This window comes from Onychomys torridus, chromosome 2, assembly GCF_903995425.1.
Source record: "Onychomys torridus chromosome 2, mOncTor1.1, whole genome shotgun sequence".
Classification (NCBI taxonomy): Eukaryota; Metazoa; Chordata; class Mammalia; order Rodentia; family Cricetidae; genus Onychomys; species Onychomys torridus.
In genome coordinates, this window is record NC_050444.1 from 88,446,162 (window position 1) to 88,473,558 (window position 27,397).

At 42.9% G+C, this 27,397-nt stretch overlaps 1 protein-coding gene across 5 annotated transcripts in view; it reads right to left on the bottom strand.

The window, feature by feature from the left end:
* The window catches only part of Cdk5rap2 (CDK5 regulatory subunit associated protein 2), a 198,011-nt gene extending 171,025 nt beyond the window's left edge, over positions 1-26,986 (bottom strand). For all 5 annotated transcript variants that reach the window (XM_036179221.1, XM_036179220.1, XM_036179218.1 and 2 more), the window contains exons 1-3: positions 26,775-26,986; positions 18,828-18,895; positions 16,289-16,356 (exon numbers count right to left, since the gene is read on the bottom strand). In XM_036179221.1, the coding sequence (XP_036035114.1) occupies positions 16,289-16,356; positions 18,828-18,895; positions 26,775-26,833 (195 nt within the window). In that variant the 5' untranslated portion in view covers positions 26,834-26,986. The remainder of the gene's footprint in view (positions 1-16,288; positions 16,357-18,827; positions 18,896-26,774) is intronic.
* Positions 26,987-27,397: the final 411 nt, after the last annotated feature.

The following is a 27,397-nucleotide window of genomic DNA, read 5'->3' on the forward strand; positions in this document are numbered from 1 at the left end:
GCAAAGGCCTGAAATCTGGGATACAGCCTGTAGCCTGTTGGACTCTGGGGGCCATGCTGCAACCGGCCATAATGATTTAAGTGGCCTGTGCTACCATCCAGAATGGTGTCATTCTGGGCCTAGGCTGCTGCCAATGGCCATGTCTGGGCCTGTGGCCCTATAGCAGCTAGGGTTTATGTTAATGTCCATAGCTCCTATTGCTAAAAAGCCATGTGGACTCCCAGGGTAGAGGCTGCCACCTGGGGCCATGTTGACGTCTGAGGGCCACACCACCACCAGGGCCATGCCGGTCTGGGTAGCCTGCACTGCCACCTAGAGCCTTGGTGACATTCAGACCTGGGATGCTACCAAGGACCACATCTGAGTCTGTGGTCCTGCTGCAGCTGGAGTCTGTGCTGAAGTCCATGGTCTATGTTGCCACTGAGATCAGGTCAGCCACCTGAGTACATATTGGTGACTGAGGGGCATACTGCAGCTGGGGCCATGCAGATCTGAGTGGCCTGAGCTGCTACCCAATGCCATGTGTGGGTCCATGGCCCTACTGCAGCCAGGGTCTGTGTTGTTGTCCAAGTTTCCTGTTCTAATCAAAGGCTATGTGGCTGCCTGAGATCTGGAGCCCTGTTAGTGTCTGAGGGTCATGCTATCACTGGGACTGTGCTGATCTGAGTGGCCTGAACTGCCACCTGAGGCAATGGTGACATCCAGACCCAGCTGCTGCCAAGGATCATGTCTAGGCCCATCGTCCCTCCAAAGCTAGGGTCTGTGCTGCCACCAAAGGTTAGACAAAAGCCCCAGGGCTGGGGCCCCAACCTGTAGCCTTGTTAGTGTCTGGGTGTCATGCCCACACTAGAGATATCCTGATCTGAGTAGGCTGTGCTTCCACCTGGAGCCAGGACGCTGTCCAGGCCCAAGCTGCTGCCAAGGGACATGTTTGGGGCCATGGTCCTGCTGCAGCTGGGGTCTGTGTTTATGTCAGTGGCCCATGCCACTTCAGGGGCCATAGGAACCATTAATGGAATCACAGGGCCATGCTGAGCCAGTCCTGTCCTTCGCTGGCCCTGTATTAACTGACCCTGCCACTCACTGGACACTGCATCAAGAGAGCTGCACCATACTTCCCAACCCTCACCACTAGTAATAGAGAGATGACCCTGATGGCATGGGCATAGAGGAGCTGGTTCCACCCCTCGCCTGAGGAGGGTGGCCCCAATGGCTTGAACTTACCAGCTCAAGCACAGTTGGGCCTGGAGTTGCCCGACCTAACATCTACCTCATCTAGGACCTGCTGGAGTTCAGGAAGAGACTGGTCCTGTGTAACAGATCACTGCAGGATCTCCGTGACTGAGGAAACAGCAGGATATTTGAGAGGAGTTTTGGTGAGGATCCAGTGATGATGGTGTACCAGAAACCAGAGGCCTTGAACAAAACCAATGACTCATTACAATGAACATTGCAAGGAAAGCTGATTGGACAAAAGGGTGTACTGTATTACACATCGCAGTTCCCAATACCTCCAAGACGAATGAGGAGGTGTTGGAGAGGTGGGAAAGATGGAGAAACAAAGAGGGTTTGGTTTTGTTGTTTTGTTTTTCTTTCTGTTTTTGTTTGTTTGCTTGTTTTAGTTTGATTTTTCTTTTAATTTTCATTTTGGGGGGCTGTTGCAGGGGAGAGGGGATGATATGGAGGGACTGAGAAATGAGCAGAATTGGGGTACATGATGTGAAATTCCCAAAAATTCAATAAAGAAATTATGTTAAAAAATTTTTAAAGGGTGGAGGGAATCAACAGAGAAAACTTGAGTTTAAAATTTACTTTTTTCAAATTACAAATGAAACTAACAAATCTCTAATAATAGCATCAGAGAAGAAATAAAACAGAAGCCTGTTTGAGCCCCCAGGTTTAATTCCCAGTGTTCAAAGAAAATAAAAAACAAGAAAAAACGGTGAACTAGGGCAAATCAACACAGAATCCACAATGATTAAAAGGATAACATGCACGATTATCTGTCCAGACATCAGAGAGTAAATACAACCAACTCACCAAAGGAAAACAAAATCTAAACAGTGATGTACCTATCTTCAAAACTAAATTTGTAATTAAAGTCTTACAGGGGCTGAGGATGTAACCTAGGTGGTAGAATGCTTGCCTAGCATGTTTGAAGCCCTGGGTCCCATCCCCAACACCACATAAACCACTCATGATGGTATAAGATGTAATGCCAGCCCTCGGGAGGCAGAGGCAGGAAGACCAGGAGTTTAGGATCAGTCTTGAGTACACAGTGAGTTCCAGGACAGCCTTAGGCTATATGATATCTTGCCTCAAAGAAAAAAAGGAAAGAAGGGAGGGAAGGAGAGAGGGAGGGAAGGAGAGAGAGAGAGAGAAGAGGAAAGAAAGAAAATACAGATGCTGATGATTTCAGTAACAATTTCTATCAAATACTTAAATGAAAAGCAATGTCAGCACTGCCCGTTCTTTTCAACTTCTTCCAGAAATGGCAGGTTGTGGGTCTTTTCTACCTGGCTTTATGAGAACAACCTACTCTACCAACGCAAGGGTAATTGACTGCTCCTCACTCTAGCCACATATGCGGTCACACTAACAAACCAAAGAGTCAAAAGAGTATCATCCTATCAGCACATGCAGAAGAAACATTTTACCAAACTCAACTTGCATTTGGGACATGGAGAGGGACTCGCCCAATTAGGAATTAGAAACTTCATTAATTTGCTAAAAGTAACTACTGTGTGTGTGTGTGTGTGTGTGTGTGTGTGTGTGTGTGTAGCACACATAATATATACGTATATGTTATATGTGTGTATATATGTGTGTGTGTGTGTGTGTATATATATACATACATATATATATATGTATGTGTATATGTATATATATATATATATATATATTGTTTGTTTATTTCCCAAAGGAAAAAAAAACTGAATGCTATTACTCTAACTTCAGGAATAAAGAAAGAATATCTACTCTCAGAATTGCTATTCAACACTGTATTTAAAGTCCTGGGCAGTATAATAAAACATGCATGCATGAGCGCGCGCGCGCACACACACACACACACACACACACACACACACACACTCAGGCAAAATTTAAGGCACTCACATTAGAAAGAAAGAAACAGAGCTGAAAGAATCTACAATAAGTTTCTAGTACCTAAAAGTCATTCTGGCAAGGTCATGCAAGCATCCATTCTACTTCAATAGAGTAGCAACAAATGACCATAAACTGAGCTTTTTAAGCAACAGCTGCAATAGCTCCAAAAATGAAACCCTTCAGAATAAGCCCAATAAGACACACAACTGTGTATTTAAAAATACAAAACATAGATGACACCCGTATAACCAATGTAAGTAAAGATTCTTAACAAATGCCTGGATTAGAAGACTCTGCTTACCAAAGTATCAATTCTCTGGAAATTTACTTAAAGATTTAACACAAATCCAATTAAAACACTAGCAGGGTTTTTTTGTAAACACAGGCAAGCTGATTATAAAGTTTACTTGAAACAGATAAATTGAAACCATCTACAAAGAGGAGAATGCAATGTAGAGGCAGGAAATAATGAAAAACACCCTTCCACACATGGCCAAGAGAGTTCTGTCATCTGAGTGAAAGCAAGCAAAGGAAAAGGCAAGCAGAGAGCTGGTTCAGGAGTTCAAGGGTCTGCACCAAGGCAGAGAACCCCACAGTAGAAGAAAAAGCTGTCAAGTTGTGCTCTGACCTCCACACATGCAGTGTGGTGCACACTGCCCATGCACACACAATAAATAAATGAATGAATGAATGAATAAAAAGGAGAAAGGATAGTCTTCCTTTCAACAAATGGCATTAGAACTGGATATCCTTTTATGGAAAAACTCACCTTGACCTAAATTACATCTTAAACAGAAGCTGATTTAAATTAGCTCACAAATCTAAATGTGACACATAAAACAATATGATTGTTTTAAATATATATAAAAGAAAACTGTTGTGCTCTAGAACAAGGCAAACAGTTCTTTGGACATAACACTGAAGGCATGATCCATACAGAAAAAATCAGTAAATTGGGCTTCATGAAAATTTCATGCTTGCTCTGAAACCAGCGTTGAGAGAATGAGAAGACAAGCTGCACTCCGGAAGACAATATTGGCATATCACATATGTACACAGGAATTACATCCAGAATACATAATACCTCTCCAAACATAACCCAAATATAGAAACCAAAAACCCAATTTTTTCTTAGAGAAAAAAAAGGCAGAAGACTTGAGCAGAAAGTTCACAGCAGAAGATATGCAGACGGTAAACAGGCACCAAAAACAAAACAAAAAACAAAAACCAAAAAACATTTCAACATCCTTAGCTTTTAGGGAACTATAAAATAAAACTATAATGAGAAATACATCTATTATAAGAGCTAAAACTACTTTTTAACTGACAACAGCAAATGCAGAAGGAAATGAGAAGCAAGCAAAATTCTCGCTCTGTGGGATGTAAAGTGGAACAGCGACACCAATTAGCAGTTTGGCAGTTTCTGACCAAAACCTACACTTACCAATGATGCTACAATTTTACTCCTACTGATGCTAAAGAAATCAAAACCTATGCTCACACAGAAACTTGGACACAAAGGGCTGCTGTGGCTTTATTTTGAAGCATCAAAAGCTGGGAAGAAGTCAAAAGCTCTTCAAAACTCTAATGGACAAACAGTTACACCAATACTTTGAAAGAGCATCAGCAGCTATGGTATGCAGCCCATGAATGAATTTCAAGGACATGCCACCAGAAGGAAGCTTGTCCCAAACATTACATTAATACATGCTTCCAGGTATGTGATATTCCAGGAAAAGGAAAATTATAGGGACAGAGAAAATAGACCACTGTTTGTCAGAAGTTTGTGGCAGAGAGAGAGAGAGGGTTTGACCACAAAGAGACAACACAGGAGAATTTTTGTTACTATGGAATTGTTATATATGCTAATTGTGGTAATGGTTGCAAAAGCCTAGAACTGTACATACACACACACACACAAAAACAAAAAACAAAAACAAAAACAAAACAAACCTATAATCATATATATTTTAGTTACTATTAGTTACAGGAACACACAAGTCAAAATTCATCCAATACTTAAAACTGGTAAAATTTATTTTATATAAATTATACTTCAATGAAGTTAAATAAGATAGCCCTAGTGTACACAGTGAGTTCCAGGCCTGAGAGAGAGAGAGAGAGAGAGAGAGAGAGAGAGAGAGAGAGAGAGAGAAAGAAAGAAAGAAAAGAAAAAGAAAAAAGACAATTGACATAGGCAGATGAATATGGTAAAATTAGGAATAGCCACACTTGGACTCTAGCACATCATCACATGTACATAGTCATTAGGCTTCTTTTTTTGGCAATTTTAAAATAATTAAGGTCATATACTATTCTGTTTTTAAAGATTAATTTATGTGTGTAGTGTCTGTGTATGTACATGTGTATGCATGTACATGGAGACCAGAAGAGGGCATCAGATATCCATTTCTACCACTCCCTGTCTATTCCTTTGAGACTGGGTCTTTCCCTGAACCTGAACTCATAGAATAGAAGCCAGAAAGCCCCAATAATGCTCCTGTCTCTGCTGACCTTGAAGCCTGAGTCAGAGGCATGTGCAAGACTCCTAGTTCCATAGGTGCTAGGACCCAGACTCTGGTCCTCATGACTGCCCACAAATGTTCTTAATCAGTGAACAATCTCCATATCCCGCATACACAATTCTTTTTAACAAATACAGTTTTAGAACTAGATAAATGAAAAGCATATTCTGTGTTCAATATACTTTTTAAGCTTTCTACCGTGGCCCTCTTGTTAATAATACTTAAGGCTTCAATTTTGTGGCTAACAAGAATAGCACAAGAAACAACTGGAAGGTTCATTAAAGCTCCTTTTAAATGTTTAAGAAAACAGCACATAAAACATTCATTCAAACAAAACTCTACAGTGCCAGATGCTTCCTATAAAGAGAAAGCTTATTCTACTACTCAGCTACCAATAAAATATTTATGACAGTTGCTTATAATGTTCACATTGTACATAAAACTAAAATTCTTAACAACACTTGAAAGAATATTTGTCCTATTTATAAAGAATTGTTTTAAGCATAAGGAAAAAGCAAATGTGCCTTCATAAGGTCAAGCAAATGTCAAAAAGACCCAAATGAAAAGAATCTGACATAAACACTGTCTTTCCAGCCGTCTGGCCAGATGGCCAGTCAGTTCTCTGTCTAGCATCACTTGCCTCAAGTTTTCTCTGGCTGGACTGGTAACTCTCCTGGTGCTTCCTCTGTCCTCCCCATCTTAGCAACACTGACTGTCCCACTGGTCACTCACCTTTCAACCCACCTTACCTCTGAGAGAAAACATCTCCATCTCGTGTGCACTTGTCTGAAACACAAGAGAGAACTAGAACACTGGTCAGATACTTGGGTCAAGGAAAGAGAGCCTTGCTGTCTTCAGACAGATCTGCTCATGCCACTCTCCTGCATAAACCCTTCAATGCTTTTTTTTTTCATTTGTCTGTTTGTTTCTCCCATCACTCTTACATTCAAATATGTCGCAAAGTGCAATATGATCTGGCTCCTGCCCACCATGCCAGACCCATCGGCGATCAAAATATCCCCTGCTCACAATGGTCCAGCCTCACTAACTTCCTTTCTGATCCTTAAGCCTCAGCACTCTTTCTGCTGTATTTTCTGGTACCTCTGTCTTATCCTTTCCATTGGAGCTTCAGCATCATCAACAAACTGCAAGACCAAGTGGTACCCATCTCCACCAGCCATCAAGCCACCCTCTGCAACAGCTATGCCTTTTCATAATCTATGTTCGTCTTACCTATTTACATGTTTCTTCTTTGTTATCATATTCATTACATGAATTTAATGCATTTTTGTGGACTAGGTAAGACCTAACCCCTCATCAGTTTCTCAAATTTAAGCACTGTATTGAGAACATTTAAGTGAATAAATAAATAAATGAACAAAAACACAGTCTAACTACTTTACTAGCTGCATAACCACAGTCAGGTTTTTTCTGTCTGTCTGCTTCAGTTCTTCCACCTGCAGAAATGGGCCAGAATTAAATAAGTATTAAAAGAATGAGTCACAGTATTTAGTATAGTGCCTACCACAGGCATAAGAATTTAAACGACGTGAGGACTTTGGAGATGGCTCAGTGAGTAAAATGCTTGCAGCATAAGCTCAAAGACCTAACTTCAGGACCCCAGAATTCATGTAAACTCAGATGCAGTAGCACCCATCTGCATTGCTAGCAACCCTCTCATGAGAAGGGGAATGGTGAATCCCAGGAAGCTCTCAGGTCAGCTAGTCTGACATAAACAGGGTGAAGAGGCAAGAATCAACACTTAGGTTGCCTCTGACTTTCACACGCGCGCACGCGCGCGCACACACACACACACACACACACACACACACACACACACAAGCATACACTTGAACAAGCACACTTGCACATACATATTCACACACTCACTATCACACACACACACACACACACACACACACACACACACACACACACACACACACACACACACACACTCACTCACTTTGCAGAAAAGAATTCAAACTACAATAATGCTTTCCTTGTGCATATGTTCCCCTCTATGAGAAACAAATTCAAGGGGGAAAAAAAAAAACATAATGTGGAAGAACTGAGAACTGCTTACTATGCAAGAGGAATAAACACTCCCAAATATAAAACCCACCAAATATGACTTAGAAACATAGTGCTCAAAAGTAATCTAACACTAGTGCTGCATCTGCCACGCTCCAGCCCTCAAAAGCCTTCAGCTCACTCTGCTGGGAACTGCAGTCATCTGAAATGAGAGGGTCCTATTTGCAAGATGTGACTCTGGTTCCCTCCTGCTCTCACTCTCCACCAAAAGCCTTGGCTGGCTGCAAGCTCCACCCAAAGGAGAAGAAAACCAAGTCAACTGCACAAAAAAGAACTAGGCCCACCTCAACAGAAGCAAAGTACCTCCCTCTGTTTCCTGGCTTGCCAGAGCTCCAATGCCAAAGGCCTAGCATGTCATTCTTTTGCAAGGGCAGAAACCAACTCCGCTGCTGCTTCTGAGTCATGTGACCTTGGGAAGATTATTTAACATCTTTGAGTCACTGTTGGCTCATCTATAAAATGAGAATAAAATCAATTACCTTGAAGGCATGTTGTGACAACTAAATGAGCTAAGCACCTGGCAGAGCCTCGTACTTAGTAATCGGTAAAGAGGGCAGAGCTTTTAAAAGGAGCCGTTTCTCACTGTAACCTTCCACAAGCACAGCTTTGGGTTAACATTTTTTTTACCCTCTTTGCATGTACAAAAATTCTTATCTCACCCAGACATAATGAAGCCCATGCACTCTTGTCTCCCAAACTTCATCTCTAGTGAGCAATACCATGTATAAGAATACTCTGCCAACAGCAGCCAAATGAGTTAGTGAAGTGAGGAGGATGCTTTGGAATTTGTTTCTGATGCCAATCCACTCCCCAGAGTCGTCAAACCATCAAGAACACTTTCCTAGGCAAATATCTATTGATTCACAAACAAAACTGCAGCAGTAATATCATGGATCCCAGCCAAGCATGGCAGCTCATGTCAACAATCCTAGTACATCTGAAACTAGAGAATCATAGTGAGTTAAAGTCTAGCCTGGGCAACATAGTGAGTGCAATAGCTATGTGACTAGAGAAAAAAACTGTCTCAAAACAAACAAAAAACTAAGGGCTGGAGAGATGGCTCAGTGGTTAAGAGCATGTACTGCTCTTTCAGAAGACCTGTGTTGGAGTCCCAGCACCCATATTAGACAGCATACAACTGCCAGTAACTCCAACTCCAGAGGAATCCCATACCTCTGGCCTCTTTGGGCACCTGTACACATGTGCACATCTCACATATACACACACACACACACACACACACACACACACACACAAACTTAAATAAAATTAAATCTAAAAAAGCTGGTTTAAAAACAACTGGATTACATATGGTACATAACCACCTCATCAGTCAGTTCTCTGCATATGCTTTTCAGTCTCTGCTCATAAACAAACATTTACAGCATCACAACATAGCTGAGTTTGTATATTCCATTGCTTTCATGTAATATTACACCTTATGTATGGTTTATGCTGTTACAGAGGTAAACATAATTATCACTTTATTTAAGATTATATATAGGTATTTTGCCTCCATGTGTGTCTATGCACTATGTGTGTGCTAATTATCACTTTAAAAGACTGCACTAGGACTGAGGAAATAACTTAGTCAGTAAAATGCTTGCTTGTTATGCAAACATAAAGATCCAAGCCTGACCCCCAGAACTCATTTAAAGGAGTCAGGGGTGGGAATGTAAGCCTGTAATCCTATACTACCAAAATAAAGACAGGAAAATCCCCAGCATTTGCTGGCTAAATCAGTAATTTCCAAGTTCAGTGAGAAACTTCTGTCTCAAATTACAAGTTGGAAAGAGATTGCAAAAGGCATTCAATGATGACCTCTGACCTTTACATACACATATATACATGAACACACACGCATACACATAAATGTGTGTGTGCACACACACACAAAGATAGTATAAAATTTCGCTGCCTTGAGTGATAGTCAATTACTCAGCATTATTCTAATGAGCATTCATGGGTTCAGTGTGCTGTGGTAAAAAGTGCACAGGCTTCACAACATCAAAGATAAGGTCTAAACTCAAACCAGGCTCACAGGCAGGTCATTTCATCCTTGCAACTGCTGCTTCCTCATTTGTGAAATAGCCTCAAAACAAGCTTGCTCCAAAGAGTCAAAGAGATGACAAATGTAAAATATAATTTCCCTTGTTCCCAATTTTTCACAATTATACACAATGTGGCAAGAAATACCTTCATGAACAGAAATTTTTTTTCTTTCCCTTCCAGTGGGTTGGTTGTTTAGGATAAATTTCCCCAAAATGGATCATTGGGCTCAAGAGTAATTTTATTTTTATGACTATCAAAATCTCTTTCCAAATGGCCATCAAAAAGATTGTAAAAATTTAGACTGCCCAGCCAACCATCTGGCCAGGTTTTCTGGAGGGCATGGCCAGGACACACAGAAGTATGGAAACTCAGAAGGCTCAATCTATGCCATGCCACTCCACAAATTCCTGTGCCCAACAATTAGCAGTCAAAAGCCAAATGACTCCTGGATACTGCAAAGAGCTCATGTCACACAGATAAGTCCACAAAGAGTGGCTGTGACCTCCTTCTGTGCACCACAGGCTTGGCTGCTTCCACTTGTCTGTATCCCACCAGGTTCTTGTTCCTTTGCCCTGCTTCTCACTCTCCCTACCCTTAGCCTCACCTCCTTTTCATTTCTGCTTTTTCTCCTGTCACTCTGGTTCCACATGCCCCATCCTCATTATAATCTGCCTCTGTCTAGCTGTGCTATCTCCATTCATTTTATTAACAACTACCATAGAATAACCTATTTGTTGAAGGCCTAATATGCCAGGCACTGTGTTCACCACAAGCTTATGAGATGTATATTATGTTTCCCATTTCACAGAGGAAGCAATCAAAACCTAGTGGTTCAGTATGTCATGCAGTTCCTCATTCAATCAGCATATGCTTGTTAAAAGTCTACTATTTTATTAGGCTCAGTGTTGAGTACAAGACAGAAAAGTGATACATGTTAGCATGTATACAAATACATACATAATGACAAACAGCTGTAAGAGCCTGAATGAAAAAGACAGGGTGCTGACTGATTGCTAGAAGACAAAATAATGAACTGGGACACAGCACTAGGAATAGCCTTTCTAAGAAGGTCACATTAAAATTAAGACATGAAGGTCCAGACAACCAAGGAAAGGGAGACACAGTGTCCCAGGACAGGGTGGAACATCTGTGAAGACCCTGACACAGGAAGAAGCTGGGTATGGTGGAGAAGAGCAGTTTGTGTGATGAAGCGCTTTGTGCCACAGAGACAGGAACATGTTAAGCACCAAGCAACAAGGAACTGCCAATCACATTGGGCAGGACCCTGGGGGCCATGGCAAGAACTTAGGGATTTTATTTCCAGGACAAGGAAACACAAAAGGACCAGCAGAAAACAGAAACTGATATGCAGAATTTGGGGCAGTGGCTAGAAACCATCAGCTTAGGGCAGACTTCAGCAGGCTGGACATGATGCTAGGTTCTTCCTATAAAGGCTCAAAAAAAAATTGCTATGTAGCTCTGAAATAACTCATGAGCTTCACTTTCACAGGAAGTTCCGGAAGCCACCTATACAGGACCACCAGTCAGTAAGTTATCAAATGAGACCTAAAACCCAATTTTCACCACCTTAAAATCCATGCTGGTCACAGATCACAGTGATTCTGAATGCCAACAGACTGTAGACAGACATGGAGTAGGGGACAAGGGGGCTGCTCTCCAGTGATAAACGACCTGCAGCACAGGTATTACAGAGCAAATTTCAAGATACGAACCTTGCCAATCAGATTAGACACTCAAATCTGAGCAACTGCCTCAGCTGAGGCCAAGCTTTTCAACAAGTAGGAATAAGGGCTTTGACCTAAGAACTCCAGAATCTCTAGTAGATCAGGTTGGGACATGATGCAGACCAGCTTTTCAGCCTCACCTACCCAGGTTTCTCCCAGTTCCTTGGAGAAGATACCAGTGGGAAGTCAATCCTACTCTAGGGTCTACTGTTGGGCTACAGGTGATTTTGATTTAAAGCTTGGGGCATCCCGAACTCCCATTTCCAGTCATTTATCCCCCCAAAAAAGAATTATGCAAATATAAAGACAATATGCACAAGGATAGTTACCATAGTCTCATATGTAAATTTGAGAAATGAGAAACCTGAAGGTCTAATAGGAGGCAATTAAGGTCCAACACACCCTTTGAACACTGGTCCCTCACTGATGCTTCCATGAGCACAAGTGAAAGGGAAAGTATTCATGCCACTCTCTGTCAAAAGCCAGAGTTGAACTCTTCTATTCACACCAGATATGAAGTCTTCCTCACTCATCCACAATCATTTTTTAAGGCCCAATGTGCCTAGTCCAGGTCCCAGCAGATAAACACAGGCCTTCACAAAATGCCGACTTCACCAGGTCCCAAAGACCCTACTACACAACATCTAGAAAGCTCAAAGTCAGTCTTTCAGTGAACTAAATAAGGCCTTCCATATGTCCAGCTGACTTTAACATCAGTCAATACAGACAGTCGATGACCAGGTACCAATTTCAATACACAAAGGAAGGAGCCTAGGGTTCACATTAGTGTTTGTACAACACTGTAAAACCCCAAGGAAGATCTTGTGCCATAAGGCTTGGGTTCAAAGGTTGAGTGAGTCCCTAGTCCTTTGGGCTTCCAGGCCCTGGCTTGTCAAATGACCAGAGCTCCTCTAGCTCTGCAGCTATGATCACACTCTCTACATATTTCTCTTATGCTCTGACTCAGGTCTCTGCATCTCTGGCCTCTATGATAAGACCTCACTCTCCATTGCTTCCCTCCTCACCCCATGTTTTGATTCCACTCTCCACATCTCTAAGCTCATGATCTAACCTACTCTCTACATCTCTTGCCTCCATGCTTGGACTCCACTCTGCATTCATCTCTTTCATGCCCTAGGGTCTGCCTCTGCTCTTTCTATACTAGACCTCTCAGGTCTCCTCTAACCTTATCACCTTGCCACCAGCCTTGTCCCCCTCAAAACTCTACTCCTTACATTCACAGAGTTGGGTAATCTTTTGAAAGCACAATTTCCGGTCATTTACTTCCCTTATCTATCACTGGTCCCCTTTCTCCTTCAAGACAAAAATCAGCAGTACAAGAGTCCAGAACTGGACCTAAGTCTAGGCTATATTTCCTTGAGATAGCGTCATTCTGAGCAAAACATTCTCACAGTTTCCTGGCTTTATTAACATGTTCTCTCAACACTACATATGAATCCTTGTCTACATAGTATCTCCAAGCCCTCTTCCCTTGCCCAACCCTACCTGTGCATGACATCCACAGGCGACCACACAGTTCCCTCTGCTTGTGCACTCACTGCATCACCAAACTGTCTTCCTTCCCATCTTTCCAATCAGATCATAACAGGGAAACTTACCTGGGCAGAACCCACTGCAGATTCCCTAACCCCTGACAGACAACTTGGCTTGTCCTTGTGAAACTGTTTATTGGACAGATAAACTCTGAGCAAAACCACAAGCACATCAATGTCTTCCTAAACTCTAGTTAAACACAACTGCTGCTGATCACACAGTAGTCACCTGAGACTAGAAGGAGAAAAGCAGGAGTTTCCCTTTTAACTCAACATTATTCTGTCTCCCTCTAATATGCATGCTGCTTTAAATCCCGATTTAGATGCCAAGTTCTTTTCCTGTAAGCATCTCCCAGAAAGCTCAGAGTACCTCCACAGAGATTGAAGCTACAAAATGTAGCTCAGGCCAAATGAAAAATGTCAGTGACTTATAAAGACCTGAAAGGGAGACAGTGAGAACAGTGTGGTCATTTCAATTTCAGCTGCAGAATTTGCTCTCGAAAATGCTACAATAAAAAATATTAATGCCATAAAAACCTAACAGCAGCCAAAGGACCACAGTCATAAAGAAAAAACATAAATTCTAAAACATATTGGCATAGAGAGCTCTCCCTCACCTTCAAGAAAAATGAGATTTTGGCCATCAAGAACAGTCGGAGCAAGAGAAACTTCAATCACAAGGCCTAGTGAGAAAAACGACAGTAATAAGACAGTAAGGAGGAGGGGGGCCACCAGACACATGGGTGTACCAATGATAGGACAGAGGCTTCATCCTCTTAACAGCCCACTGAAAGGAGAGGAAATACAGGGAGGTCAAGCGGCTGGCCGAAAGCCACCAGCAAAAGGGGATCAACAGACAGTCTATGTGAAGAAGTTTTGGTCCTTAGTAAGGTCCTCTGAGAACACCGTTGCTACATTACATCCCCAAGCCTCAGTATCTCTTATGTATCTTAACTAGGGCAGGATTCAGGATTCAGTATTCCTTTGGGTTCAAAAGGCCAAACTTATACAATGCTGCTAAATTTCTTCATCTGATAATGAAATTTAAAACTGTGTTCTTCAACAATAAATAACTCTTGATCTTGCAAAGATGCTTTAATACTAAAAGGATGTCCATGAAGAGATTCATACTGAAAGTGCCCAGCTCGGAGCCAGGGCCTAAACACCAACTATTATTACTCTTATGATCAAATAAGAACAAGCATTTAACAGGAGAACATATTTTAATTATACATGATGTGGAATAATCAAATCTCATTCAGTTCAGGCCCCAGACCCCACAGCGTAACAGCGCATGTACAGCTGAAATTATAACAACTCAGAGCTCAAAAATTACTTGTTTCCATTAGAGATCTGACAAGTCATTTCTTCAATTGGTCACTGGTGGTTTGCAGATAACTATTAGCAGTAATGAGTATTCTAAATTAAATCCAGAGACAGCACTGCTCTGTTCTGCAAAGACAACTGGGGAGAGAGAGGCATAATTGTAGGCGTCCTTCTCTCTGTGTCCTCCATCTTCTCTCTGATAAATATCTCCTGTGTCTTGCATAGTATGGATTTCATTTGGTTACAAATGAAGAAGAGTTTAATTCTTCCCATGATAAATGAGAGTGTTGAGCAGGTAACTTGTTAAAGAGAATTGGAATTGGGAAAATAACCTTATTTTCCTGTTACTTGACAACAAGCCCCCTCTGCTAACAAATGAAAGGCACAATGTTGGAAATCACTGTGCATCAAAGCCAAATCTGTCACCAGTAATCCATTCTCTGACAATTACAGCGCAGCATTGGGTACAGGCTATCGACACTCCATTCACCAGCCACGAAGTCTACAAAATGACAGGGAGGGACAATGCAGCAGAACAGTAATGCTTAAGTGAGCTCAGCGGGTGGACGTCTTGTTATACAGGTGTCAGGACCTGAATCCAAATCCCCAGCATCCACTTAAACAAACAAACCTGGGCAGCTCAGAGGGTGGAGTTCTTGTTATACAGGTATCAGGACCTCAATCCAAATCCCCAGCACCCACTTAAAAAATACAAACAAACCTGGGCAGCTCAGGAGTTCTTGTTATACAGGCATCAGGACCCGAATCCAAATCCCCAGCACCCACTTAAAAAATAATAATAATAAAAATAAAAACAAATAAATTTTAAAAAAACCTGGGCTGGGCAGTAGTGGTGCACACCTTTAATCCCAGCTCTTGGGAGGCAGAGCCAGGTGGATCTCTGTGAGTTCGAGGCCAGCCTGGTCTACAAGAGCTAGTCCAGGACAGGCTCCAAAGCTACACAGAGAAACCCTGTCTCGAAAAAAAACAAACCTGGGCAGCTCAGGGGGAGGAATTCTTGTTATACAGGCATCAGGACCTGAATTCAAATCTCCAGCACCCACTTAAAAAATACAAACCTGGAAACCTGGGCAGGGCCATGCATGCCTGCAAACCCAGTACTGGAAGGGGCAGAGATGCTCTAGATTACTGCATTACCAATACTGACAAATCCTGGGATTTTGCTGTCAGCCTGCCAGCCTAGCTGCAAAAGCTTCCGGTTCAGTGAGAGATCCTGTCTCAAGGAAATAAGGCAGACAGTGACAGGAAAATAACTGCCATCTTCCTCTGGCCTTTACACACACCCACACAGACAAACACACATTAGCATAGTCACATGTATGCACTACATACACACACAACATACACATACCACACACTCAAAAATAGATTAAAGTAAATCTTAAAAGAATCTACATTTTCTAAAATGTGAATTTAAATCTCAGTTCTGCCTCTTATGAATTTATTATATGACCATAAATCAGTCTCTCCTACTCTGAGAACTCCTTTGTAAAATGGGGCAAAAATACGTCAAGAGCTGTAGCAAGGACCAATGAGGGTTTATAAATCAGGTACCTATGATATTGTCAGCTCCACTTCGCTGAACTGTACGGTAACTCTCATCTTCAAGACACCAGAAACAAACCAATTACCTGTGAGAACCTACCAGAACCTTTATGACAGACTGGCTGTGTGTACATGTTAACACCTCACAGGTAAGGCCCCAAGCAATGAGAGATCCACCACAAGGCATATATCACCCTCACACCCCACGTCTGGCACTACTCAAACAGTTCTTGAGCAACAGTTCTCTCCTGCTCTGACTACATGGTGGCAGCGGATATGAATTCTTAGAGCAGGAGGAGGATTTGGTATCTTCACTTACATTTTCAAAGTCCTTCATGTTCCGGGCTCTGGTGGGAGAGACCTTTTCTTCTGACACATTTGGGAGCACTATAGGAAGACAAAACAGACAAAGAAAATCATTAGGGTATTCAGGCTGCCCAACATTCCTATTGGGGCTGAGAGCCCAGAAGAGAAAAACAGAGTAGCACTCAGTGTACCTGCAGGCACTTCTTACTTGTTAGCATTTACTGATTTGAGTCCAGAGAACGCTCTAATTGCTACATTCTCAATACTGGCAAATTACCTACATTAATCCCAATGTAGCCACATATGTCAAGGGATGAACCCAAAAATACAAGGGGCATGTGATGAAGTAGACAGTCCTGGACATGTACGTCCTCCTCCTCACATGTCAGTAATAGAGACAGAACCAGACTGACTTGACAGCAGAGTTGGCAAACTTTCTTAAAACACCAATGACGATTTGGGGCTTTGTAGGCCATACACAAAGCCTAAAATCTTTCATGGCTACTCAACCTCTACCGCCACACAAGAACAGCCTCCTAAAGCAACTCATAAACATAGAACCTATGTTCCAAGAAGTTTCCTTCCCAAAGCAGGCAACGGCAGGAAACTCTAACTCTGCTGAGGAGTGAGTACAGGTCTGGCTGGGAGCCAGTTTCTCCAGAGCTTCCTTAATTGATTAAAATATTTACCATTCACCTGCCCTGCACTGAGCACAAGCCTGAGCTCTGGAGAACAATAGTAAAGGAGACAGTGATTCTGCCCCCAAGAGATTCCCAGGCAAGTGGGCAAAACCAAGGGAAAAAAAAAAAAAAAACTATCATGACACTCGTTAGTTAGTGTGTCAGAAAGACTGAACAATCAATCCACTCTCTGACAAAGCTGTACTGAAAGGTTGCTTCCTGCCAGGGCTTCCTGGGTCTGCCTACAAGAGAAAACAAATAGAGCCACCCTGGAGGGAGGAAAGAGACAAAACTGGGTGACCACATACTATGCTAAAGGGTGATTTGGGACAGAACAATGTAAAGTGAGAAGGCTGGCCTTGCAGGTTCAGCTAACCACTGCACTGCTGTTTGGAGGACTGAGTGAGAGCAACATGAGAGATCCAGGCTCCCTCTGGCTGCCTCTCTGAGAACAGACTGTAAAGGGGTCCAGGAGAGAAACAATAGCAACAGCTAGGGGACAACTGGGATAACCCAGGCCAGAGTCCAGGGACTAGGATGGGATGAGTGCAAACGGGTGAGGATGTGTTTGATTCTGAATACTTGGAAAGAGGCCAACAGGAATAAGGAAAACAAATATAAATAATGCTCAATAGGAGAGAGGATACTAAATAACTGGGGAGAGCCTAAGAAGGTAGAGAGCTTTGAACTGAGCTCTCAACACAGCAGGCAGAGAGAACAGAAGACCCCAGGCCAGGCAAGTGTGGACAGAGATAATGTGCAGAGTCCTGTGTCCCTAACTAAGGGCACAAGGGTTTGTCTACTGTCCTCAGTCGGTGCTCAGCCATATGTGTTGGAGAAGCTGATCTCATCCTTCCCTTACCTCAGTCCCATGCCAAGTCTCAGCTCCAGTGTCTTGGGCAACGCTCACCTGACTGCCTTCCTCACCCATCCTTATCACAGCACCTAACACATCTCTGTTCCTAACCTCAATCAAATGATTTATCAGAGTAACTTCTTGTCCATCTGTTCTCAGTCTGAAGGCAATGATATTCCAAGCTGAATCCCAATGCTTGGCCAGAGTCTGCCAAGAAGGCAAGTACATCCTGGGTTGATTTGAGGGCAGGCCCCACAACTTTCTGCTCATCAAATTTTTGTTCCAAGTAAAAGTTAACAGATCCCAAAGAAAAACCTAGGGATGACCTATTATGTTATATCATTTCCTAGAAATAAACCTTCTCATTCACATTCTGTCTGCTCCAAAAGCTTATTTTTGCACATATCTTCTGACTTTAGAGAAGAGAAAACAAGCACAAGTCAAAATATCTCTAAGATAGTTCAGCAAGGCAAATTATTAGCACTACCCACACAGACACTTGGGATGGCATACACTTCTTCTAGAATGAAAATGATGAAGAATGCAAGACCCAGACTGAAGTCTCCCATAATCTAGCTTAAACATAACATGTTACCAATGTATCGAGCAACACCTCCTACATTCTGAGCAGCTACTTCCTGAGACTAGACCCCAGCCCACACACAGCCTGCTAGAAAGTCCTGGTACAATGAAATCCAGACAGCAACTCTCTTGGGCCTTAAGCATTCAGCAGTAGAAACCAACAGAACCGAGTGTCAGAGCTGGTACCAATTCAATGTCCAGCCTCCACATAGCTGTTTATTAACAGGAAGTAAACTCAAGTCTAAGGACATGGACTCTTCTAGTCCATGTTTATGAAGGTTAAAAGCAAATCAGCACATGTGTACAAGATGCTGAGTGCTACTGTGGACCAGGCCAAGTGGGCTCTGGGCCCCAGAGCAATAGATACTAAGTCCAGGTCTCAGATGCTCATGGTCTTAGCCTACTCCTGATTTTTTCTTGGTTTGCACACTTACCTCCATTTCCCAAGCCAGCAGTGTCACTGATGCCATCCAGATCACTTGGCAGAATAGGGTGAAGGCCACTAGGAGAGAGCACAGTGGGATGAGAGATGATCTAGCACTTGATCAAAAGAGACCTGTAAGACAGCATGGACCTCATGTAACGGTCTTTGGGCCACAGCCAAGAAGGACACAGTGCTGAACTGCCCAGGAGGTAGTAAGCAATGAACTTGAAGAATTCAGGCTCTAGAGCTGAAAGTCCTGCTCTGAGTTCCAGTTCTCAGAGCTGAGTGACATTCATGGTGGACAGTAATTTAGCTATTTAACCTACAAGTATGCACTAAGTGGAGGCACTATGCCAGTTAAAAGCCACTTGGGTTGTTTATTTTATCTGTTAGACATCATCAACTGGTCATCACAATCGAAAGTTAAACTTCTAAAAATTAGGCACTGTGGTGGTTGGAATGAGAATGACCCCAGGAGGCTCATATATCTGAGTGCTTGGTCCCCAGTCAATGGAACTGCTTGGGAAGGATTAGGAGGTGTGGCCTTGTTGGAGGTATGCCACTTGGGGAAGGCTATGGGGCTTCAAAAGCCCACTCCACTCCTAGTTTCCCTCTCTCAGCCCAATGATTGCTGTCTCATGACATATGCCCTCGGATACTGCTCCAGTGCCATGCCTGCCTGCTGCCATGCTTCTCACTATGACAGTCACAGATCTAACCTTCTAAAACTTAAGTCCCAAATAAATTTCTTTTTTCTGTAAGTTGCCTTGGTCATGGTATCTTATCTCAGAAAGCAGAAAAGTTTATTAATACAAACACAAATTCAGACTTTGAGGAACATCAAACAAAAATGCAGAAGTCGTTGATCTAAGACACTGTCATTGTCATATTGTCTAATGAAGTTCAGTGAGGATTTGGGGACAGTGACAGAAATCTAAACTACAACAGACATGACACTGCAGTCTGTTCTAAGTCCTGTTTGCACCTCTCCCAGTCTCACAGTTTTTCCACTCCAATAGGAGAACACCAACTATTTCACAGAGCAACAGGCTTGGTAAAAAGTAAACAAGACATGTGGTACCCAACAAGATGCCTGGCAGATTATTCTGCTTCACAAACAAGAGCAGAGTATCACTGTCACCCTCACACATTCAGTGCTTTGCAATTTATGAAATATTTACACTTGTTCCAACTGCCAATTCCCTGAAGGTGCATGCCTTTTCTAAAAGAAGGTCCTAAAGCAAAGTGAAGAACCAAGTCTAGAATCCAGGTCTTTTATGTCTGTGCTGTCAACTTGACACAGGCTAGAGTTACCTGAAGCAAAGGAACCTCAATTGAGAAGATCTAACTGTAAGACCCTTTCTTAATTAGTAATTAATGGGTGAGGGCCCAGTCCAATGTGGGTGGTGCCATCCCTAGGCTGGTGGTCCCAGGTACTATAAGAAAGCAGGCTGAGGAAGCCATGAGAAACAAGCCAATAAGCAGCACTCCTCCAAGGCTTCTACCCCCGCCCCCAGTTTCCTGTCCTATGCAAGTTCCTGCACTGACTTCCCTCAGTGATGGACTGTTAGTTGAAAGTATAAGTGAAATAAGCCCTCCCCCAGCCCCAAGTTGCTTTGGTCATGGTGTTTCATCACAGCAAAGGTTACTCTGACTAAGACAATGTCTAACACCTCCCTGATATAACATAAAAAGAAGATTTAAAGGAAGCACTACTCCAGGGCAAACCTGTTTTCCTGCCTCTAACTCCATGAACATGTCCCATCTCAGACAATTCCTGATCAAAACAAACTTTGACCTGAAACAAGAGCTTTAAGATCAGACCAAGAAAAAACCTGGAAAAACAAAAACCCAACACCAAGAAAATGAGCACTTAAAGAAGGCCAGCTATAAAAATAACTGGGGAAAACAAAATAAACATGTCTTCAGTCATGACAAATCATATGTAAAGTCATTCTACATCTTTTTTAGAAAGGTGGTGAGCTACAAACACCTAACGCCAAGAAAATATTCCAAAGAACCAAAAGTATCACTCACAGGGAAATAAGATGTTTCCTTTCATCTTAATTTTCTATTTCTTCCAATAAGCATCACTAAAAGGACAAAGTCCATTTTCTAAACTGAATTTTAAAAACTAAATTTGAGTTTGGCCACCCATTGAATGGGTGCGACTTTTTAAATTTGCTTTTCCTTCCTTCCTTCCTTCCTTCCTTCCTTCCTTCCTTCTTTTCTTCCTCACTTTCCTTCCTTCGTTCCTTTCTTTCTAAATGAAAACACAGGTCTCCAAAAGTAAAGGTAGAAAACCTACACTAATGCCATGATTTCACTTCCCACACTTTGCACATCCTCACTACTCTGGCCTCCTAATGCCAGAGGTAGGGATGATGCAGAATGAATGAGAAGAGGAAGGGTCTTCTGGTCCTCAGTACAGGCCATGGCCACCATTCTTTACTGAATGAATGGGCAAACATTTATAAAATGCTGAGCACCTACCATGTGCCAAGAGAGGTGTGCCTTGGGCACCAGGGGGCAGGGCACTTCTCTACCTCATCCTCCTGTCTTATTTTACTGCCTCTCCAGAGAAGCCATCTCTTTCTGTGCCTCTATTTGCCAGAAATAATTATCCTTTTGCACTGGAAGATCCAAAGGAGACTAAGCTTTTCACTGGCAGTGCCATCAGAGCTAGGGCAGAACAGGACATCACCCTGAAAAAACAACTGCATGAACAAATTCACTATTGTTTGTCTCTGAACTTTATTTTTCACTGTATGACATGAATTTTAATTAGAGAAGAAATGCATAAAAATAAAAATCAGATATACCTAAAGCTCTTTCTCACTAAAGAGTGCCAACCTACTTATTTAAGAGGAAACCACTGACTTCAGAAACAAGGTACCTGCTGGCCTTCTCCTTGGCATTTATATGCAGAGAATCATAGTTTTACTTTCTGGTTTAAAAGAAGACAAATGCAGGCTGGGGAGATGGCTCAGTGGGCAAAGTGTTCACTGTACAAGCATAAACAGCTCAGTTTGGATACCAAGAACCCATATAAAAGCCGGGTGTAATGGCACATACCTGTAACCCCATCACTGGTAGGGGTAATGCTAAAATGTGCAAGTGGGGGCTTGCTGGTCAGCCAGTCTAGCCAAAATATGCAAGCTCAATGAGTAACTGTCTTAAAAATGGAGGTGGGGAGCAATAGGTAGAGGAAGATGCATGATGGTACACAAAAGGATACACACACACACACACACACACACACACACACACACACAATGCAATCATAGTGTGTGTGATACTCTTTACCACCCTTCCCCTAGCTACAGATTCATCCTAAAGTTTTGGTGACTATACACATGGGTCTGTGTCGATATTTGTAACCCTACCAAGCATTCTGCAGCAGTAATTTTCAAACTTTACTGGCAATGATCCATAAAAGAATTCCTTAATGCCTGAAACTGTCTCCGTTCTGTCCTACTTTTAAAAGGTCTGGCTGTAACCTAGGAAGCTGACTTTTAAGAGGCAGCAGTGGGTTGCAAACAGTCTGAAAGACGCTTTTGAAAGGATGTGCATTTACCCAATCTCCTGCTAACAAGAATTCAACTTGTGCCAGGCCTTGGTGGTGCACGCCTTTAATCCCAGCACTCAGGAGGCAGAGGCAGGAGGATCTCTGTGAGTTTGAGGACAGCCTGAGCTACCAAGTGAGTTCCAGGAAAGGCACAAAGCTACACAGAAAAACCCTGTCTCAAAAAAAAAAAAAAAAAAAAAAAAATTGTTTCCAAGCAGTTCTTTTAAAAACCATCTGTACACTGGTCCCATTGTGTACATGTATGAGGATGCCTCTAGAGCAGATATGAGGAAGTGAAATTGCCAGGCTGAAATAATTCACATTTTTTAAACTGGGCAAAAAAGACATGTCAACAAAGAAAATATACAAATGGTTAAGAAGCACATGAAAAGATATATATCCTACAGTGACATATCATATCACACCTGCAATGATTGCTCAAGTCAAAAAGCCAATGAAAAGTGCTGGTGAAGTACAAAAACCCAGAACCTGCAAGACACTACTGGTGAGAGAGACAAATGGTGCCCCATCTTTACAACTGTGTTCCATAGTCCCTCAAATAACAAGCACATATAGCCTGACAGTTCTACTTCTGGGTGGAACCCAATATCAGTGAAAACACACACCCACACAAAACTCATATCCAAATAAAGGTCCATAATGGTATTCATAATGAACAACAAAAAAAGAAGCAACATCCATTGACATGAAAAAAACACGGTACATAAGTACAACAGACTATTATTTCACAAAAGGGAAAAAGGTAGTGATACATGCTGCAATATGGATCTCACAAAAGAATGTGTACTGTAAGGTACCTTATATGTAAACAGAGAATACTGTGAGTAAAAATATTGATTGTGGGCAAGGTGACAACAGAAAAATGAGGAAGGATTGCTAAGGGACACGGGTTTCTTTTCAAATAATGAAAATGTGCTATACTTGGATTATGGTGATGTTGGCACATCATTTACATTCTGTAGTTTACTTTAAATGGGTAAGCTTTACTTCTTCATGTACATGCACCTGTTCATGTTTGGGGCACATGGCAGTGTGGGTGGTGCATGCACAACAGTGTGCAGACATATCTGGAGGTGAGAGGCTAACCTGGAGCCCATTCCTCAGGAGCCATTTGCCTTGGCTGTTTTGTTTTGTGTTGTGTTTGAAACAGGGTCTTTTTTCTTGGGCCTGGGGTTTGTAGATTAGGCTAACCTGGCTAATTTACCAGCCCAAAGGATCCTCTAATCTCAGCCTCTCTAGTACACATCACTATGCCCAGCATTTTATATATGGGTCCTGAGGATCAAACTCAGATCCTTTACTGAGGAACCACCGTTCTCCTTAAGCCTCACGGCCCAAGAATACCCTGGATCCAAGCTAGCCCTCCCACTACCATCAAGCCTTCATCTGATTTCACCCCCACATCCTCTTTTCAGAGCCTTTCTCCTGGCACCCATGACCATGGTACAAATCAAATTGTGCATATGGCTAAACATTTCCTTCCAGTCTGCTCCTAACACAGCGGCAAGCACTTAATGGCCATGTGCTAGAGCAACCTGAGATTCAATAAGCTTGCGCTCAGGCCCCAGGACACTCGCAGCTGAGTGCAGACAGACTCTTGGCATGTAAACGAAGAGATGAACTGAGGGCTGCAGTGTTGAGGATCCTGTAGAGCCAACGGTGTGTGCATGGTGGTTTGAGTTAAGAACACAAGCTGAGTTCACATCTTCTCTGGCATGTGCCAGGTGCTTCATATGTGCACTCTTTCTTACTTCATTTGCACAGCCATCAATAAGTTTATCAACAAAGGGAAACTGAGGCTTGGAAGGGAAGTGACTTATTCAAAGCAGCATAACTAGTAAGTGGCTGAATGAGGGTTTATACTGTCATCTGTACTGTCATACTGACTGCCAAGCACAGGGTTTTTCTACATTAAAAACAAAAAAAGTAGAAGTCTTAACTGGACCAGAGTCCCTGGGTCCAAATTACCCAGGGATAATAAAGCTGTTTGAAACATGAACAAGGATTAGGTTTGTAGCAAATAGTGTACCCTGATCTAATGAAACAAAAGTTCACAAACAAACTGGACTCAGTTTAGGCTGGGAATGTGGGGTTAGCAAATTACAAAGAGAAGGATGCTCAGAAAGCAACATATTAAAATGAAAAGGTATAATGTTATCACAGGAACTCTTTTCTCCCATTGTAGTCACCTAATGGAGACCTATCCCTCCCAGTGTATTTCTGATACTCTTGAAGGGCCAGTGAGTGCAGTGCCAGAAGATCTGCAAGGGCCCCTGAATACTCAGTTTGGTTAATTCAGACTAGCCACAAGGCAGGCAGGCTTTGGAGTCAGGAGGCTTGGATTTAAGTCCTGATTCATCATGGAGTTTTCATGTGACCCCAGACCATTCATTTCAACTCCCTGAGCTTCAGAGGTCCCACAGGTAACAGGAAGACAAAAGCAGCCCCTCAGAGAATCATTTTTCACTCAGTGATTTAATAAGCGCCACACTGCTCCTATTGTGTACCAGATACTAGGCCAGGAAGTGGGATTACAAAGATGAACAAAACTAGTTCCTGTTCTAAAATAGGTCTCCATCTCATCTGGTGACCATATGTTAACAGTCAGCACTCATACTGTCCCCTACACAAGCCATTAACTATAACTTGAAATGCACTTTGTCCAAGCTGAGAAGGAATTTAAGTGTAAAAATCCATACCATATGTCAAAGATTAAGACTGAAAAGTGTAAAATACCTCATTAACAAGTTTTCCTATAGATTTTGCTAGAATTACATACAGAAATATTAAGCTAAATAAAGTGTGTTATTAATTCACCTGCTTCCAATGGTGCTGCTGCTCTGTGATTGAACACTTGCTAAGCACATGTGAGGCCCTGAGTTCAACATCCAACACCATAAAGAAAGAAATTTCACTTCTTTTTTTTTTTTCTTTTTTTTAATTGTGACTACCTGAAAGTTTTTGTTATTGTTGCTGTTATTTTGGCTTTTGGGAACAGGGTTTCTCTGTGTAGCCTTCACTGTCCTAGAACTTTATAAACCAGGCTGGCCTTGAACTCAGATCCACCTGCCTTTGCCTCCTGAGTGCTGGAATTAAAGGTGAACACCATCACACCTGGCTTATAAGGCAGTTTTTTAATTAAATACACACCACAGGTCATATTTCTATTAAACAGTGCTAGTGACTGTTGACAAGGTTCTGACAGTGACAGGCAAGGGTACCTAGAACAGTACAGATAGCCCAGCAAAGGTGGGAATATCAATGAGTGTTTCCTAGTAGTGGTACAGGGATGTTAACAAGGCAAAACGTGAAGGAAGGGCAAATGAGGCAGCAAGAAATAACAAAGCAAGATTATTCCTGACACAGAGTTTGTCAGTCAGGCATAGGGCAAAGAGCTTGGGGAAGAGACAGGGTTGGGAACCAGACAGAGAGAGAGGAGGCTAGAAAGGTAGATGGAGCAGGCTATGAAGAAAGTTGGAAGCCACATTACAAAGCTTCATCCTGAAGCTGGCGATCGCCTAGAGGGCCTAGAGCCCATTAAGAGGTGAATTACCAGAAAAGAATGTAGCATCTGTCCTGTCAGGGCTGGGAGAGGAAGGAAAGGAGTGTATTAGCAGATCCCTTGAGTTAGACCCTGGGCTAGTTTAGTTCTCATGCCAACAAACCATTCCAAACGTCCAAAGTAATCTAATTTCTGGTCCCAAAGGCTTTGGAAAGAAGACACAACTTGTAGCAGTGGTAGTGATGGTAACACAGATCATCCTTTTCAACACTGTGTGTGTCAGCTCTACACTTGCCAAGAGAACTGCTGGCCAGCCATTGTTTCTTTTCATTCTTATCCAATAATGTGAGTGCATAAGTGCAGATTACCATTAGCCCATTTTACAGAGCAGAAGTCACTTTATAGGCTGGACTTGAATCCAATTCTGTCCATCTCCAGCCAAGGCTCTTAATTCCTGCACTGATGCTTCTGTCCTGGGTGGCTCCTGTGTGACCCCAGAAACAAAGTCTAGAATAACAGCTACACTCCGCATAATGAATGCAAACCCCCCAAACAATAATGAATCACCAAGTGCCCTCGGGTCTGGTCCCAACCAGCCCCTACTAACAGAAATCCCAATTAGTCCTACCTCCTCCCACTCTCAAAAAGTCCCTTACCTATCCTACACATTCTCCCAAAGTATGTTCCAGAACACCATAGACGAAAGGGAAGCGGGCTGGACACCCCCCACTGGACACCCCCAGGTCCCAACACACACGGGTAGCACCCGGGACCATTCTCAATTAAACCGAAGGCCTCAGGAGAGAGAACCACCATCCATAGAAACCCCAGCCCTGTTACCACGAACCCCAAGGCCAGGGGCACACCTGCAGCTGCTGAGGCTCCCAGGCAGGGTGACGTCCAGTTCCATCCCCGAGTCCATCATGAACACAGAGATGGTGGCACCGGTGTCTGCGGCGGCGCCACTGGTTCCCCAAGCGGTCGCGGCGCGCTGGGTTCCCCAGGTCCCGCCCCTTCCAACCCAGCTCTTGTTCTCAGTCTGGCGGCGCCGCTGGAATTCAAACCGCAGCCGCCGCCATCTTTCCCTCGCCTCTTCCTACGGAAACAAGGCGGGGTCAGCAGGCACCCGCCCTGAAGCCGCCCTGCACAGGCTTGGAACCGGGCAGGGAAAACCGGGCAGGGAAAGCGTGTGTGAGCGCCATCTTAACTCAGGGCAGAAACTCCGCTTTTGAGCCCGTTATACTAAGAGAGAGGCTAGCCGCCATTTTTTGTGTGTGAGGGCACTCGAGCCGAAGCCAAGACGGGGGCCATATTTGTTGAGGGTGAAAGTCCGCCCTAGTCAGTTAATTTAAGCGGGAGGTGGGACAGCTCATAGTATCTAATTCTGATTGCTGTTTTATAATCATGACTCCACACTCGCGCCTTGGTTCTTTTACCCTAAAGGCTTCTGCCTTATGTTGAAACTCAGATAACTGAGTTCTGCCTCGAT